General features: G+C 37.8%; 1 protein-coding gene across 3 annotated transcripts in view; it reads left to right on the top strand.

Moving 5' to 3' along the window:
• Positions 1–54: 54 nt before the first annotated feature.
• Positions 55–12,131, top strand: part of LOC143283756 (uncharacterized) — a 36,377-nt gene continuing 24,300 nt past the window's right edge. For all 3 annotated transcript variants that reach the window (XM_076590082.1, XM_076590083.1, XM_076590081.1), the window contains exons 1-2: positions 55–343; positions 6,318–6,446. In XM_076590082.1, coding sequence (XP_076446197.1) covers positions 194–343; positions 6,318–6,446 — 279 coding nt within the window. In that variant the 5' untranslated portion in view covers positions 55–193. The remainder of the gene's footprint in view (positions 344–6,317; positions 6,447–12,131) is intronic.

Below are 12,131 nucleotides of genomic sequence, written 5' to 3'. Positions count from 1 at the left end.
ACCAATCCATTAAATGTGAGGAACAACTGTCCCGGATGTTTCACACATCTTTCTTTGCGACGCCATTTGCAACACCGAGAAGAACTATCAATATGCGTCTTCGGAACGAAGCTGTTTACCAGATTATGTGATTTTATGTTTAAAAGAAGAGTTTCTTATTTTTATTAGTAGAGAAAACTGAAGAAGCAACAATATGAGTGACGCCGTGGAAAGCTACAGAGCTGCGCTTGCGGACCTGAATTTTAACAGCAAACCGTTGATCAACATGCTCACGATGTTGGCTGAAGAGAGCGAACAGATGGCGGCCGAAATTGTTCAAGTCATTGATGAGCGAATTGAGAAGGTTTTTATTACAATTTTGGTTTTGCGTGTATTTTTTTTTTTTTTTTTCATTCCTATTTTTCTATTAATAGATTATTTTAAGTTTCTCTGTTTTATAATTGTATTTGTTTGAAACAGTTGGCCCGTGTTAGCCGAGCCTGCTCGCAAGTTCTGAAGTTGCCTTGTCTTTTTTGCAATACACGTTTAGGATCGTGGAGATCTAGATAACAGTGTTCATATTCTAGTTTCAGAAGAGGTATCCTCCACTCCCAGCCAACACCCCTTCCCAATCTATGTTTTTAATTAACAAAACAACAAAAAAAGGCATTGGATCGCATTTGAAATATTTTCTTGAAATAGTTTCAGTAGCCTGAAATAGCAACATCGAATGATCATGCATGGGTTCTTTTTATTGCATACAACATTCTTAAACATGATCGTTTTTAAAGAGTAGATCACTATCAGTTGTGATGCAAAGCTCCAGAAATGGTAATATCACTTGCAATGTCAGTTTTTTTGTTTTTTTATGAAATAAGTCGACATTCTGTCTACCTTCTCCAAAACTGTTTATGCAAAGATCTTAATGGGCACAGTTCGCTTGTTTATTCTTTTTTTCATTTTTTAATTTGTTGAGTAACTAGTTTGGGAGGGCATAATTCCTGAATTGTCATTTTACAAAAAACAAAACCATAATGCATTTAGTTACTGATACTATTTAGTAGTTTGAGGTTTAATGCCATTTTCATCAGTTTTCTATCATATGTTGTTTTGTTTTTTGTGTGTTTTTTTTGTTCAAGTTTATTATGAGGTAAACAGATCACTAGAAATGGTGAGATATATTACAAGAAACAGTCAGATTGACCCAAGCTAGTATGGTTTTTGGCATATATTTCAAGATTGGTCAGAAATGTTGATAACTTCCCGATTAGCGACATTAAACAATTCAGTATGGTTAAAATACATACCTTCGCCCATTAATCATCACATGTTAAAAATTGTGTACATGTAGTTTTTTAAATGGTGTTAAGACAAAAGCTTACCAGATATCTAGTGATTTTCATTAGAATAGGTTCTCTCTGGAAACAAACAGCAATCTCCGTGGTTTAATTTATATGAATCACATATACTAGTATGCCATAGACTATTTTCTCACATTTTTCTGTTGTATGCAGATTGAAGAATGTTAGCAAGCTAATTGATCCTACCCCCTACACCCCCAACCCCCTCCCCCCACCCCCTTTACCAAAGCCCCCTTTTCCCATGTCTCATCTGTTTGCTTTAGGGATCACATTGCTGAAGTTATGACTTGGAAATTTCCCATTATTGCTAATTTTCTTTGTTTTATCTTGCAGCGGAATTGTACAATAAAGCCACTCAAAGTACTTGTGTGCTTTGTGTACATTTTTTTGTATGATATTGTTTGTAATGTGTTTTACTGTGCAGTGTTTTTGTGTGACATCAGTGTACTAAGTAGCAGTTACACAATTGAAACATTACACTTGTCATAAAGTACTGTATTTGAATGTATGTGCATGAGAATGTTTCTGGGAGCCTTTTTCATATGGAATGTCAGAATAGAAAAGAGATATTGTGTTGCTGTGCTAGTCAACTTGCGCATTCCCATCACTGTCACATTCGGACATGTGGCATGATTTTTATAAGTATGTGTTGCATTCAGGAATTGTTTCTTTCCCGCAGCAAGTGGACAAAACCATATCATTGAAATCAGGCCAGTTTTTGAAATTACTATTACTTTTAGCAGTGCTGATTTGATATTGCAGGCAGGTAGCCTTTTACTGTCTTGCAGTCTTTGTGATATTGCTTGCATTCAGTTATCTTCTGTTCCACGCGTCAAGGAAACCATAACCCTGCTTTGTTTTAACAGTCATGTCACCAGCAAGGAGAGGTATGTCAAAGCTGTCATTTTGCTCTCAAGATGGATCACTTGGAGGACTTGTATATTTCAGGATTCAAAGTGAATATTTTATCAGCTTCTAATTGATAATTTGTCAACCTGAAATTGACAGGTTCTTCACAGGTTCAGAAAAGGCATTTGTCTTGAACAGTCATTGCATCCCTGCAGCCATGGTACCCGTGAATTTGATTTAGTAACAAGCAAAGAGCTGGAAAACATGGTCACTTTACTGGCCAGGGATGTATGGTCAAACATAATGAAAGCTTTATTTGGCCCTCAGCATATTAGTTTGTTGTTTAGTAGCAAAATCAGGCCTACCAGAAACATTCCCATGTGAAAATCTCTCTCTCTCTCTCTCTCTCTCTCTCTCTCTCTCTCTCTCTCTCTCTCTCTCTCTCTCTCTCTCTCCCAGACACATTCCCATGAGAAAAAACTTTCACTAGCTTGTTCTCTGCCAGACACATTCCCATGAGAAAAGTCTCTCTCTCTCTCTCTCTCTCTCTCTCTCTCTCTCTCTCTCTCTCTCTCTCTCTCTCTCTCTCTCTCTCTCTCTCTCTGGTTCTCTGTGGATGTGAACAAGGATTTTTTTTTTTTTTTTTTTTTTTTTTTTAAACCAGATTACAACATGATCAAAATAGGTTGTGTGAACTTGAAACATTCTGCAGTGTTTTCTCATTTGTGGGTCACAGGGGTGATGAAGATTTAGTGGGTTTTTCTCTTTGTTAATGGTGCAAAGAGGATGGGACTGCAGAAAAAAACAGTGCAGAATATTTAGAGGTGAATTATGACCAGATTGTTCTGTTATTAGTACCGGTAATACGTCAATTTAGAAAATGCAGTTTCTGTAGTCTCGAGTCATTTCTCCTGTATGATTGGGAGGGCCCTGTCTTAACATGACAGCATATGAATAAAGAATACTATGGCATTTCACTGGTTACCAGGTGGACGCTCAACAAAGAACTGCTGCATATATGCAACTATTATATGCTTTGTTTTTTGTTTCACAAGCAGATCAGACTAAAATCACTCCTGCAAATGACAAATTTAAATTGTCACATTGCTGGCATTCTCTCTCTCTCTCTCTCTCTCTCACACACACACACACACACACACACACACACACACATCCTGCTTGTAACACTCATGAACATGCCCATTCTGACGTATGCACACTTTTCTCCCTCTTTCAAAACTTGTGCACATACACATCCATTTTCACTATTTGATATCAAACAACATGCTTACAGTGACGCATTCACAGAGGTTTTCCTGAAATTTTTTTGTTTTGTTTTTTATCTTACAATCACATTAATGCTGACATAAGACTAAGAAAACATGTTTAAATTGTGTTCAATGATCTGAAATTCTCAAGATGAAGCAGTTCTTTGATGACCATTTTGTTTGAGTTTTGCAGTCCCATTCATAAACAATATAGAGATGCTATGTTACAAATGGCTGCATGATTGAAAGGACAGCCCTTCTGAATCGTACAGCCGAAATGCCTGAGTTATCCTAATAACAGTAACCAACATAATACACGTTCTGCCAGTAATTCAAATGATTTATGGATCCAAAGGGCCTTCAAATAATAAAACAAGGTTGGTTGAAAAGGCATTGAAAAATGATGAAATTAAGAGGATCTAGTTAAGTGATACCTCAAACGTAGATGGTTGACTCATTTGGACAGTGGCAATGTTGTTCACTGCTTGTCACATCCTTCATGAATTCAACCAACAATTTCTTCTGAGCACAACATACTTGCTCCTCCTATCATTCTCTCTCTCTCTCTCTGTCTCTCTCTCTCAGTACATGCAAATATGACTACATTGCAGCACATGTACACTTTTTTTTCCTTTTCTTTCCTTTTTTGTCATGGGGTAACCCAAATTAGCCAGTAATTGATACTGGCTGGCAAACATTTCTTTTCCTTTGGCTCAAAGCCCATGACATAAAAAACATAATAGAATTTACATTCAGTTGAGATTTGATACACACATACACTAAACCATGTCTTACAAACACACTGCAAACGCAGTCTAGGTTGAAGAGAGACTGAAGGTTATTTGTTTAATTGACTGAACAGATGTTTTGGGAATGGCACGAGACAAGAAGAGTGGGGGAAAAAATTGTTTTAATCAAAACTGTAAAGTTGCGTGGCAATTGTTGAGATATTTTACCCACTCAATAAGTCATGCAGTGGGTTCTCACCTGCTTAACTCTTGATTGATTTTCCCAATATATATCAAAGAATAAGGCTTTGCACCAACTGAATTTTGAATATTTGAAATTGGTTGGTTGATTAACTTTCCCCATGGTATTAAAGAATTTAGTTTTTCAGACTTGCAGCAAATGAACATATTGAATCGTTAGGTACTTGTGATTTTTTCATTCTGTATCCAGATATGTGGGTTCTATTATTTTCTTGTTGAGCTAAAAGAAGGGGAAGTTGCATCCAACAATTGTCATGCTTTTTTTCAGTTGAATCATCAAGCTTTAATGAAGTGCTTCTTGTCCCTGACTGACTTCCTGGAGAACTGACAAAACTGTTGGAGAAACATTACGCTGCTAGTTTATCATGATTCTCTAAATATTTGCTTTTGACCTTGGTTGTGTTCTGCACAAGTAAACATTGTCATGTTGTGCAAGACATCTCGCTGAGTTAAGCGAAATTACTGTCATTGTAATCCATTTCATGTAAACTAACATGTGAAAGGTTCGCCTGGCTGATAAAAGTGCTTTTTTTTTTTTTTATTTGACCAGTTTCTTCCATCCAGGGTGCTCTTACTTTTTAAGAACAGCTATTATGATTAATTGAATAATTAGGATACTGTGGGTTTTGGTTGTTTTTGTTTTTTTTTGTTTGTTTTTTTGCAAGCTAGCTAATTACATGTAAAACTCTCTCTCTCTCTCTCTCTCTCTCTCTCTCTCTCTCTCTGCCATTTGGAACATTCAGGAAGGAATGGTGATTTGTTTTTCTGAAAAGAACTTTTAATGACCATTTCACCAGAGATGACCATAATGGTTTGTAAGATGCATGCTTCTAAACATTCGACTTGGAACCTTTCAGTAATCTGACAAGAAAAGCCTGGCTAGAAGGGACTTTGGATTGTGGGTCCTGTCTAACACTATTCTTAGTCCATGAGAAAATATTAACTGATAAAGCCAACTTGATCTTGCTTCATTCTAGGATGACTTAGAATGTGATTGGTCTTCCTAGTACAAGATGGGCATAATCAGTATTTGTTCGTGTTGAGATCTCTTGGTTTTGGTCAACTCTTAGAATGTGATTGGTTTGCCTAGTACAAGATGGGCATAATCAGTATTTGTTCGTGTTGAGATCTCTTGGTTTTGGTCAACTGGGAGCTGGGTACATTCTTTGGGAATAGTTAAATGTGTTAATGACATGGGCTATAATTTTGATTAAAAAAAAAAAAAAAAAAAGGATGGAAGAGCTGGCAAATAAATAAAAGACACTGGCCTTGATTACTACAACAAAGGTTTGTGCCATCCTGGTAAAAGTCCAATCATTGATATTTGTAATGCAAGACAAAATACTAAGAGTGGTCCTTCAAATTATGTGACCTACACAATGTACACTTGCTCCGTTGAGCATGTTTTTCATGAAATCAGAAATGAGACAAAACTCAATCTTTGATAGATGGCAGACATGCAGCATAATACAGCTTGTCAACAATGCACAAGTTTCCACCCATCACCATTGAGCAGTGACTGCAAGTGGTATGGTATCATCTCTGTCCAGAGGAACCTCTGTTGCAATGAGCTTGGTTTGCTGCTGCAAAGCTGAGAGAAGCGAGCAATGGTAAGGCAGAGGTGATGTACTCTTGTTTTCACTGCATTGTGTGTGCATGATTGAGGAGAGAGAAGGGGTATGCTTGAGCTGGATGACGTGATTATGTGTGAAAAAGTCCTGTTTGGGTTGGAAGAGGAGTATGGGGTTATTTCTTCTCAAATAACTTTCTTCTTTATGTTTCAGAAGCCAGGTTGCCACCACTGCAATGTCTGGACATAGCTGACCCAAATGTTGTATTTCATTGTTTCATGTTTTGCTTTATGCTTGCAGGTGCCTGCCAACCAGAAGTTGCCTTTGTTGTATTTGATTGACTCAATGATCAAGAATTTAACCACCACCCTGTACCCGCAGCTGTTTATTCAGAACATCATATCCATCTTCTGCCGAGTTTTTGAAGAGGTACAGCATCAGTCACCTCCGCCGTACTCCATACAGCGGTGTTTTTTTTGTGTTTTTTTGTTCATTTCTTGGGGGTGGGGGGTACCAGGTTAGTTTTTTTGTGTATGTGTGTGAGGTGTTTTTTTCTGTTTGCTTGTTTGTGTTGTTTTTTCAAGGGAGTTATTAGGTTCAGATTATGTAGCATTGTGAAGTGTTTCGGCAGAACACCTGTAAAAATGAATGTGTGCAAATTGTGTGTGACAGGAATGATGTGATGATGCTCAGTTTGTAGGATTCTTTAGATTTTAGCCACATTCTAAACCTTTCTTAGCAAATGCTGTTTTACCATTATCACTGCATGTTAAGATACTGACCTGTGTAAAAAGTTTTCTTTTCTGCAACTTGGGTAATACCAAGTCAGATCAGTGAACACCCAGATAATCAAAATATTACACCTTTGCACATGTTTGGTTTTTAACTGAACAATTATAAATTGACTTGTTTTTTTGTTGTTGTTTTTTTTTAATAAATACATTCCAAACCAGTTGCACATTTGAATCAAATTTTCAGCCTTTCTTGGACTTTCATCACAAAACAATTTCTGTGTGAAATTTACATTAAAGTGTAATTGCATGTGGTATTATACAATCTGTGAGAGATGAGAGATTCGCAAGTGTAATACCACTACATGAACCAAAAATGGACAAATCCCTGCAGGATTTTTTTTTTTTTTTTTTTTTATGCATTGGCTTCAATGTTGATGTATTGCATATGCCTTAATGCTCTGTTGATATTCTCAACACATCCAATGCCATGTTGTTTCTGACTCACTCAGCATAGCAGATAAGTCATCTGCTTGGCAAGAATTCACTTATTTTGTAGTTGTAAGATGGTGGTGAAGTGTGTGTGGGTGAAAGGGGGGGGGGGGTGCACTGTGACTTGCGCTCTCTCTCTGTATCTCTATTTTGCAAACAAATTGATGGGGGTATATTATGATTGTGTGTTTGTGTGCGTTGCATTGTAAAAAGATTGATTGGCACCAGTTTTTCATTTTAGGGGCCCTTTGACTTTGCAAATGTATCTTCCATGTTGGAACAATGGAACAGTACACATTTCCACCAGTAGCAGTCCAGTACAGCATCCCCCTTCACTAGTCTACCTCAAGTGGCTTTTGTTCTTACATTGCTTACCCAGTTTCAACACGCAGCCTTAACTCACTCCGGACGAATAGTTTTCTCCCTTGCTTTCCCCTGCAGACGACCCATTTGTTTGGGTTAGGAAAAAAATTAATACAAAACACTAACTGAATGAAACTCCCTGAACTTGACCCACTAACTGCTCTCCTCAGATCATGTGTACGCCCACCCCCCACCTTCTCTTCACAGCCCTCAGAAGCTGAGTCACTGTCAGTGCCTTCTAGTTGGTAGCTTGCTTCACTGCAGATACTTTATTCAACATCTTCATCATCCTCATCAGTGTCGAAACCTTCAATTTGAAGCATTTCAGTCACTTCAGCAGCTGTAAAAAGCCGCTGTTGTGATCCAGTTTGCTTAAAAAAATTTCCACTTGTATCGCCTACAATGCCATTTTCGATAGCTTGTCATGTAGGGTACCAAGGTAACGGCTGGCCAGCAAGTGTATGTTACAGAACCACACAAAGAAACTTTCCATTCATTGACATGTTCGCAATGCTTGATGTAGCTGCAATTTTTATGCTACCCCATGAGGAAAGCGTGGGAAAAAAATTTATTGTCGAAACGGCTATAGCATTCCATTGTCCAGAACACTACCTTACATCAGGAACGCTATAGCGTTCCATTGTCTGGAGTGAGTTAATGGGTTCAATCAGCTAGACAAAAAATGCAGCTGCTTGCAGTATTGATCTTGAATTTCAAACACTTCTGCGTGGAGTGGTTTACTTTCACCTCAAATAGTATTTTCCATTTCAGCCCAAGGCATTCTGAACTATTAGGAGTTAGGTCAGAAGCTGAATAACGAAGCCTCCGAGATTCAAATTCATGACCTGCTGTTTGTCAGACTAGTGTTTAAGTTTACTGCATCATCAGAACCACATACTCCATTGATAGTTACTAAAACAAAAGCATAACTATTGTGAAGATGCTCGTTTCTTTGATATGAGGAGCTGGGGAGGAGAGGGTAGGCTGTTGGGAATCATTAATTGGTAGGATTTGGGAAGTGGTGGTTGTGGCAGTGTATACCCTGATTAATTTTGAGTTGTTGTCCTGTTCAATCTATCAGTTCATTTGGGTGTGAATATCTTGTGATACCAGCAATAAACAGTTTCTCAGAGATCTCTCTGTTCACCCCTTTTGTATGTGTGTGTGTGCTTTTTTGTGTGTGTGTCTGTGTGCCTTGGTTGTTTTCATGTCCACACCTATACACTTTACGTATTTAAAGAACTAAAAAGGGCATGAATATTTCATTTGAATTTTGCAATTGTTTATACATAACGATTATGAGGGGGGTGTTTTTGTTTTTTGTTGTAAGTTTTGTTGTTGTTTGTGGTTGGTTATTTTTTGTTTTAATGTTTTAGTCTTTAGATAAAAACGGTATACCAGATTACAAAATGCTGTGACCATTTTGAATTGAAGATAGTAATTCCATGCTAGAACTGGCAGTGTTTGAGTGTAATGTTTCTTGTGGTGGGAAGTTAACTATGTTCTGTTTGTGTACAAGGTGGTATATTTGGTTTATGAAAGTGATTTGTTGATTCTTGCCATGATGTGAACATGCATTTTGTGTCTGAATGGTGTTTGGTGTAGAAATAAAAAAGTGAGGATGGATATGTCATGTTCTACATCAGTGGACCAACTTCACTACATGTACTATCTACCTCTCGCTTGCTTTTCATACCCACTGCAGGCTTAAACACACAAGTTTGAGCATACTTTGTTAGCAGAGCAATGCATAACACTTTGGGAATCAAATTGAAGATAGAATATGAACCATGCAGTGACAGTGTATGTGTGACCACATTGTGACTGGAACAGGTCATCAAATATTTATCTGGCCTCATTCACAATGCAGCAACAATTTTGTTATCAATGATAAGAGTAAAAGATTTTGTTTGTGTGTGTTTTCCTTCTCTTCTGTCAGATGTCAGCAGTTGCTGCATGAAATGCATTTAATTTTATTACTCTACTTAATTCATTCAAAATTATCCTTCACCTCTTGGGAATGCTTATGAATGAGAATCCTTCACCACTATAAAAGAATGTGAAACTAAAACGTCTTTCGTGATCAGATCTACTTTTTGGACATTTGCTGGAGTACTGTTTTTTTTCATATCTCTTCTCTTGACCCTGTCTTGCCAGTTGATGACCTTGTTGATCTGCTTTGTGTTTGTTTTGTTTTTTTTTGTTCTTAACCACATAGCTTATTAATCAGTCGATCATATATGAGTAATAAGTGGAGGTTAGACATCATGACTTCTATTGATAAATCTTGTATTTGAAGTCTGTTGATTAAGCTTTCTGTTTGAACAAGAATGATCAGATTGTTAATTTCCACTACAGAGTAGTGAATGGCTGATTTTCACAACATTTATATTAGTATTTTCTCTATTTTTGGACATCACAGTCATCTTGCACAGGAAATTAAATATAATTTATAAATGCAAACATTATACCATTTCATTCAGAAAACATCAGAACCTTATTTGACACATTTGGCTGTCGTCAGATACTGTGGGTAAAAGCTAGGTAATTCTTTCCAGCCTCTTGTTTTGAAAAGTGAACATTCTTTGTATTTCAATTGTACAGAGCTTGCCCAATATAACACTTGTATTTTCGTGTAGTCAGATGTTTTGAACAATGCCTGTTGCTCACTGACAGCGAGGATGAAAATAAGTGACAGTTGTTAAATCAGATTGACTGCATATGTATCTCAGACAACAAGAAAATTAACTCACTCAGTACGGCCAGTCCTCTCTTCTCTACACAGACCCCTCGGATGTCCAGTGGGTGTCTGAATGACCCAACCTTTAGCTTCAGTCGTCAGAATTGTGGTATTCTTTGTCAACATTTACGTCTTCAGTATAAGAGCCTTCCGCTTGCAATATTTTGATGATGGTAATTGGGGTGAAAGGCTGTTAATGTCGTCTCTTTTGCCGTTCGTATGGAAAGAGTTAAAGGCTGACTGCTGATGAAGGTTTCATTATTCTGTTGCTTATTGTATCAAGCCTTTAGAAATCCAGTATTTCCTGTAATTTGACAAAAGTACACGACCAGAAGTAAGGGGTGGGGACTTTGTGCTGTTTTGTCTTATAGTATTGTGTGTTTGTGACTTGTGTTGCTATTTTCGGATATGCTTCTGCCTTCATGCCAGAACGTTTTCTCTCACTGACAAGTGAAAACATTTTTTGCACATGGCATTTGTGCAAAAGAATGGTTTTTAAATAAAGTTGACCCCTCTCATCTTTTGGATATACAATCTCTCTCCTTTGGACACACCTCTCTCTCATTCCCTCTCTCCACCCTTTTGCATACATAAAAATGCAACTTACTGCATGTGTGGGATGTTTGTGTTTTTGTGCTTGGTTTTCCAATACCATTCAGCAGCATAACCCTTAATCTACACATTGCAACTTGTCCATGCCCTGTTCCAACACCAGTGACCAGTCCAAGGAAGCTGTTAGCATTTTTACACAATGAGGCTTTACCACAAGAGGTTACCCTGCACTGCTGTCAAGTCTTCAGTGCCTGTTCTGACCAAATGCAGGTCACCCCATGATTTGTTTCCAGCTCATGATGATAAATGCTGAGTAACAGAAGTGGATAGCGAGAATCCTTGCTGGAATAGAGACCATCAATTCCTGCATTTTTGAAAATTACTTTCACAGCATACACAAACTTTCTGCAGGCTTGGATATGAGAAACCAGAGCTGAGGTCACATGAGAGCAGGGCATGAGGAGCTAGGAAATTTGGACAGTTTTTGTTGTTGTTTGGTGTGTTTTTTGTTTTTTTATCTCTATGTCCTGTGGTAATCATGGTTTATGGTGGGCTACATTCTAAACTGTCATGTCCTCTTACAGAATCCTTTCATCAGCCATAAACATAAATTTCATTTCTGCACTGAAGGAAATTTCAGCAGTACTCACAGGCTCATCAAAGTAGAGATCTTTACATACTGATCCATCATTTTAGCCCATGGCTTCCACTTTTTTTTTTCTTTTTTTTTCTTTTCTTTTTTTTTTGCTAGGAACCTCCAAGGATACAAGTCGATGTTTTCATAGTTGGTCCTTTGCACAACACACTCATTTGTTTTGAACCAAGGTTGTGTCATGGTGGGCACTGCATTGTTGAAGGCATCATTAACATTCTCCATTTCTGGCAGTTGTGGGACAGAGCTCGAGTTCTGTTAATGCTTCTCTACTCGGGGATGGTGTCTGCCCACTTTAGCAGTCTACCTCGTCTCCTTTTCTCCTGCACTGTTCCCTGAAGGATGGTCATGGGGAGCCTGTCAGATTGTAGTCGTGTGGCCATTCCATCTCACTTTCCTTTCTTCTTTTTCCCCACTGGTCAGTAGGTTTTCATACGAAGCAATATCAATAGGTTTGGGTTGACAGTGTCATCTGTCATGCATATGCTAAAAATTGGTATGGAATGAATGACAATTACTGATGTTGTCAAGTACTTGAAATATATGTAATCCCCTTTTGTCTAATGTAAACTACTTCAGATTTG

The sequence above is a fragment of the Babylonia areolata genome, chromosome 7, assembly GCF_041734735.1.
Source record: "Babylonia areolata isolate BAREFJ2019XMU chromosome 7, ASM4173473v1, whole genome shotgun sequence".
NCBI lineage: Eukaryota > Metazoa > Mollusca > Gastropoda > Neogastropoda > Buccinidae > Babylonia > Babylonia areolata.
Note: the sequence above shows the minus strand (reverse complement) of the source record. Positions and strands in the feature narration are given on the sequence as shown.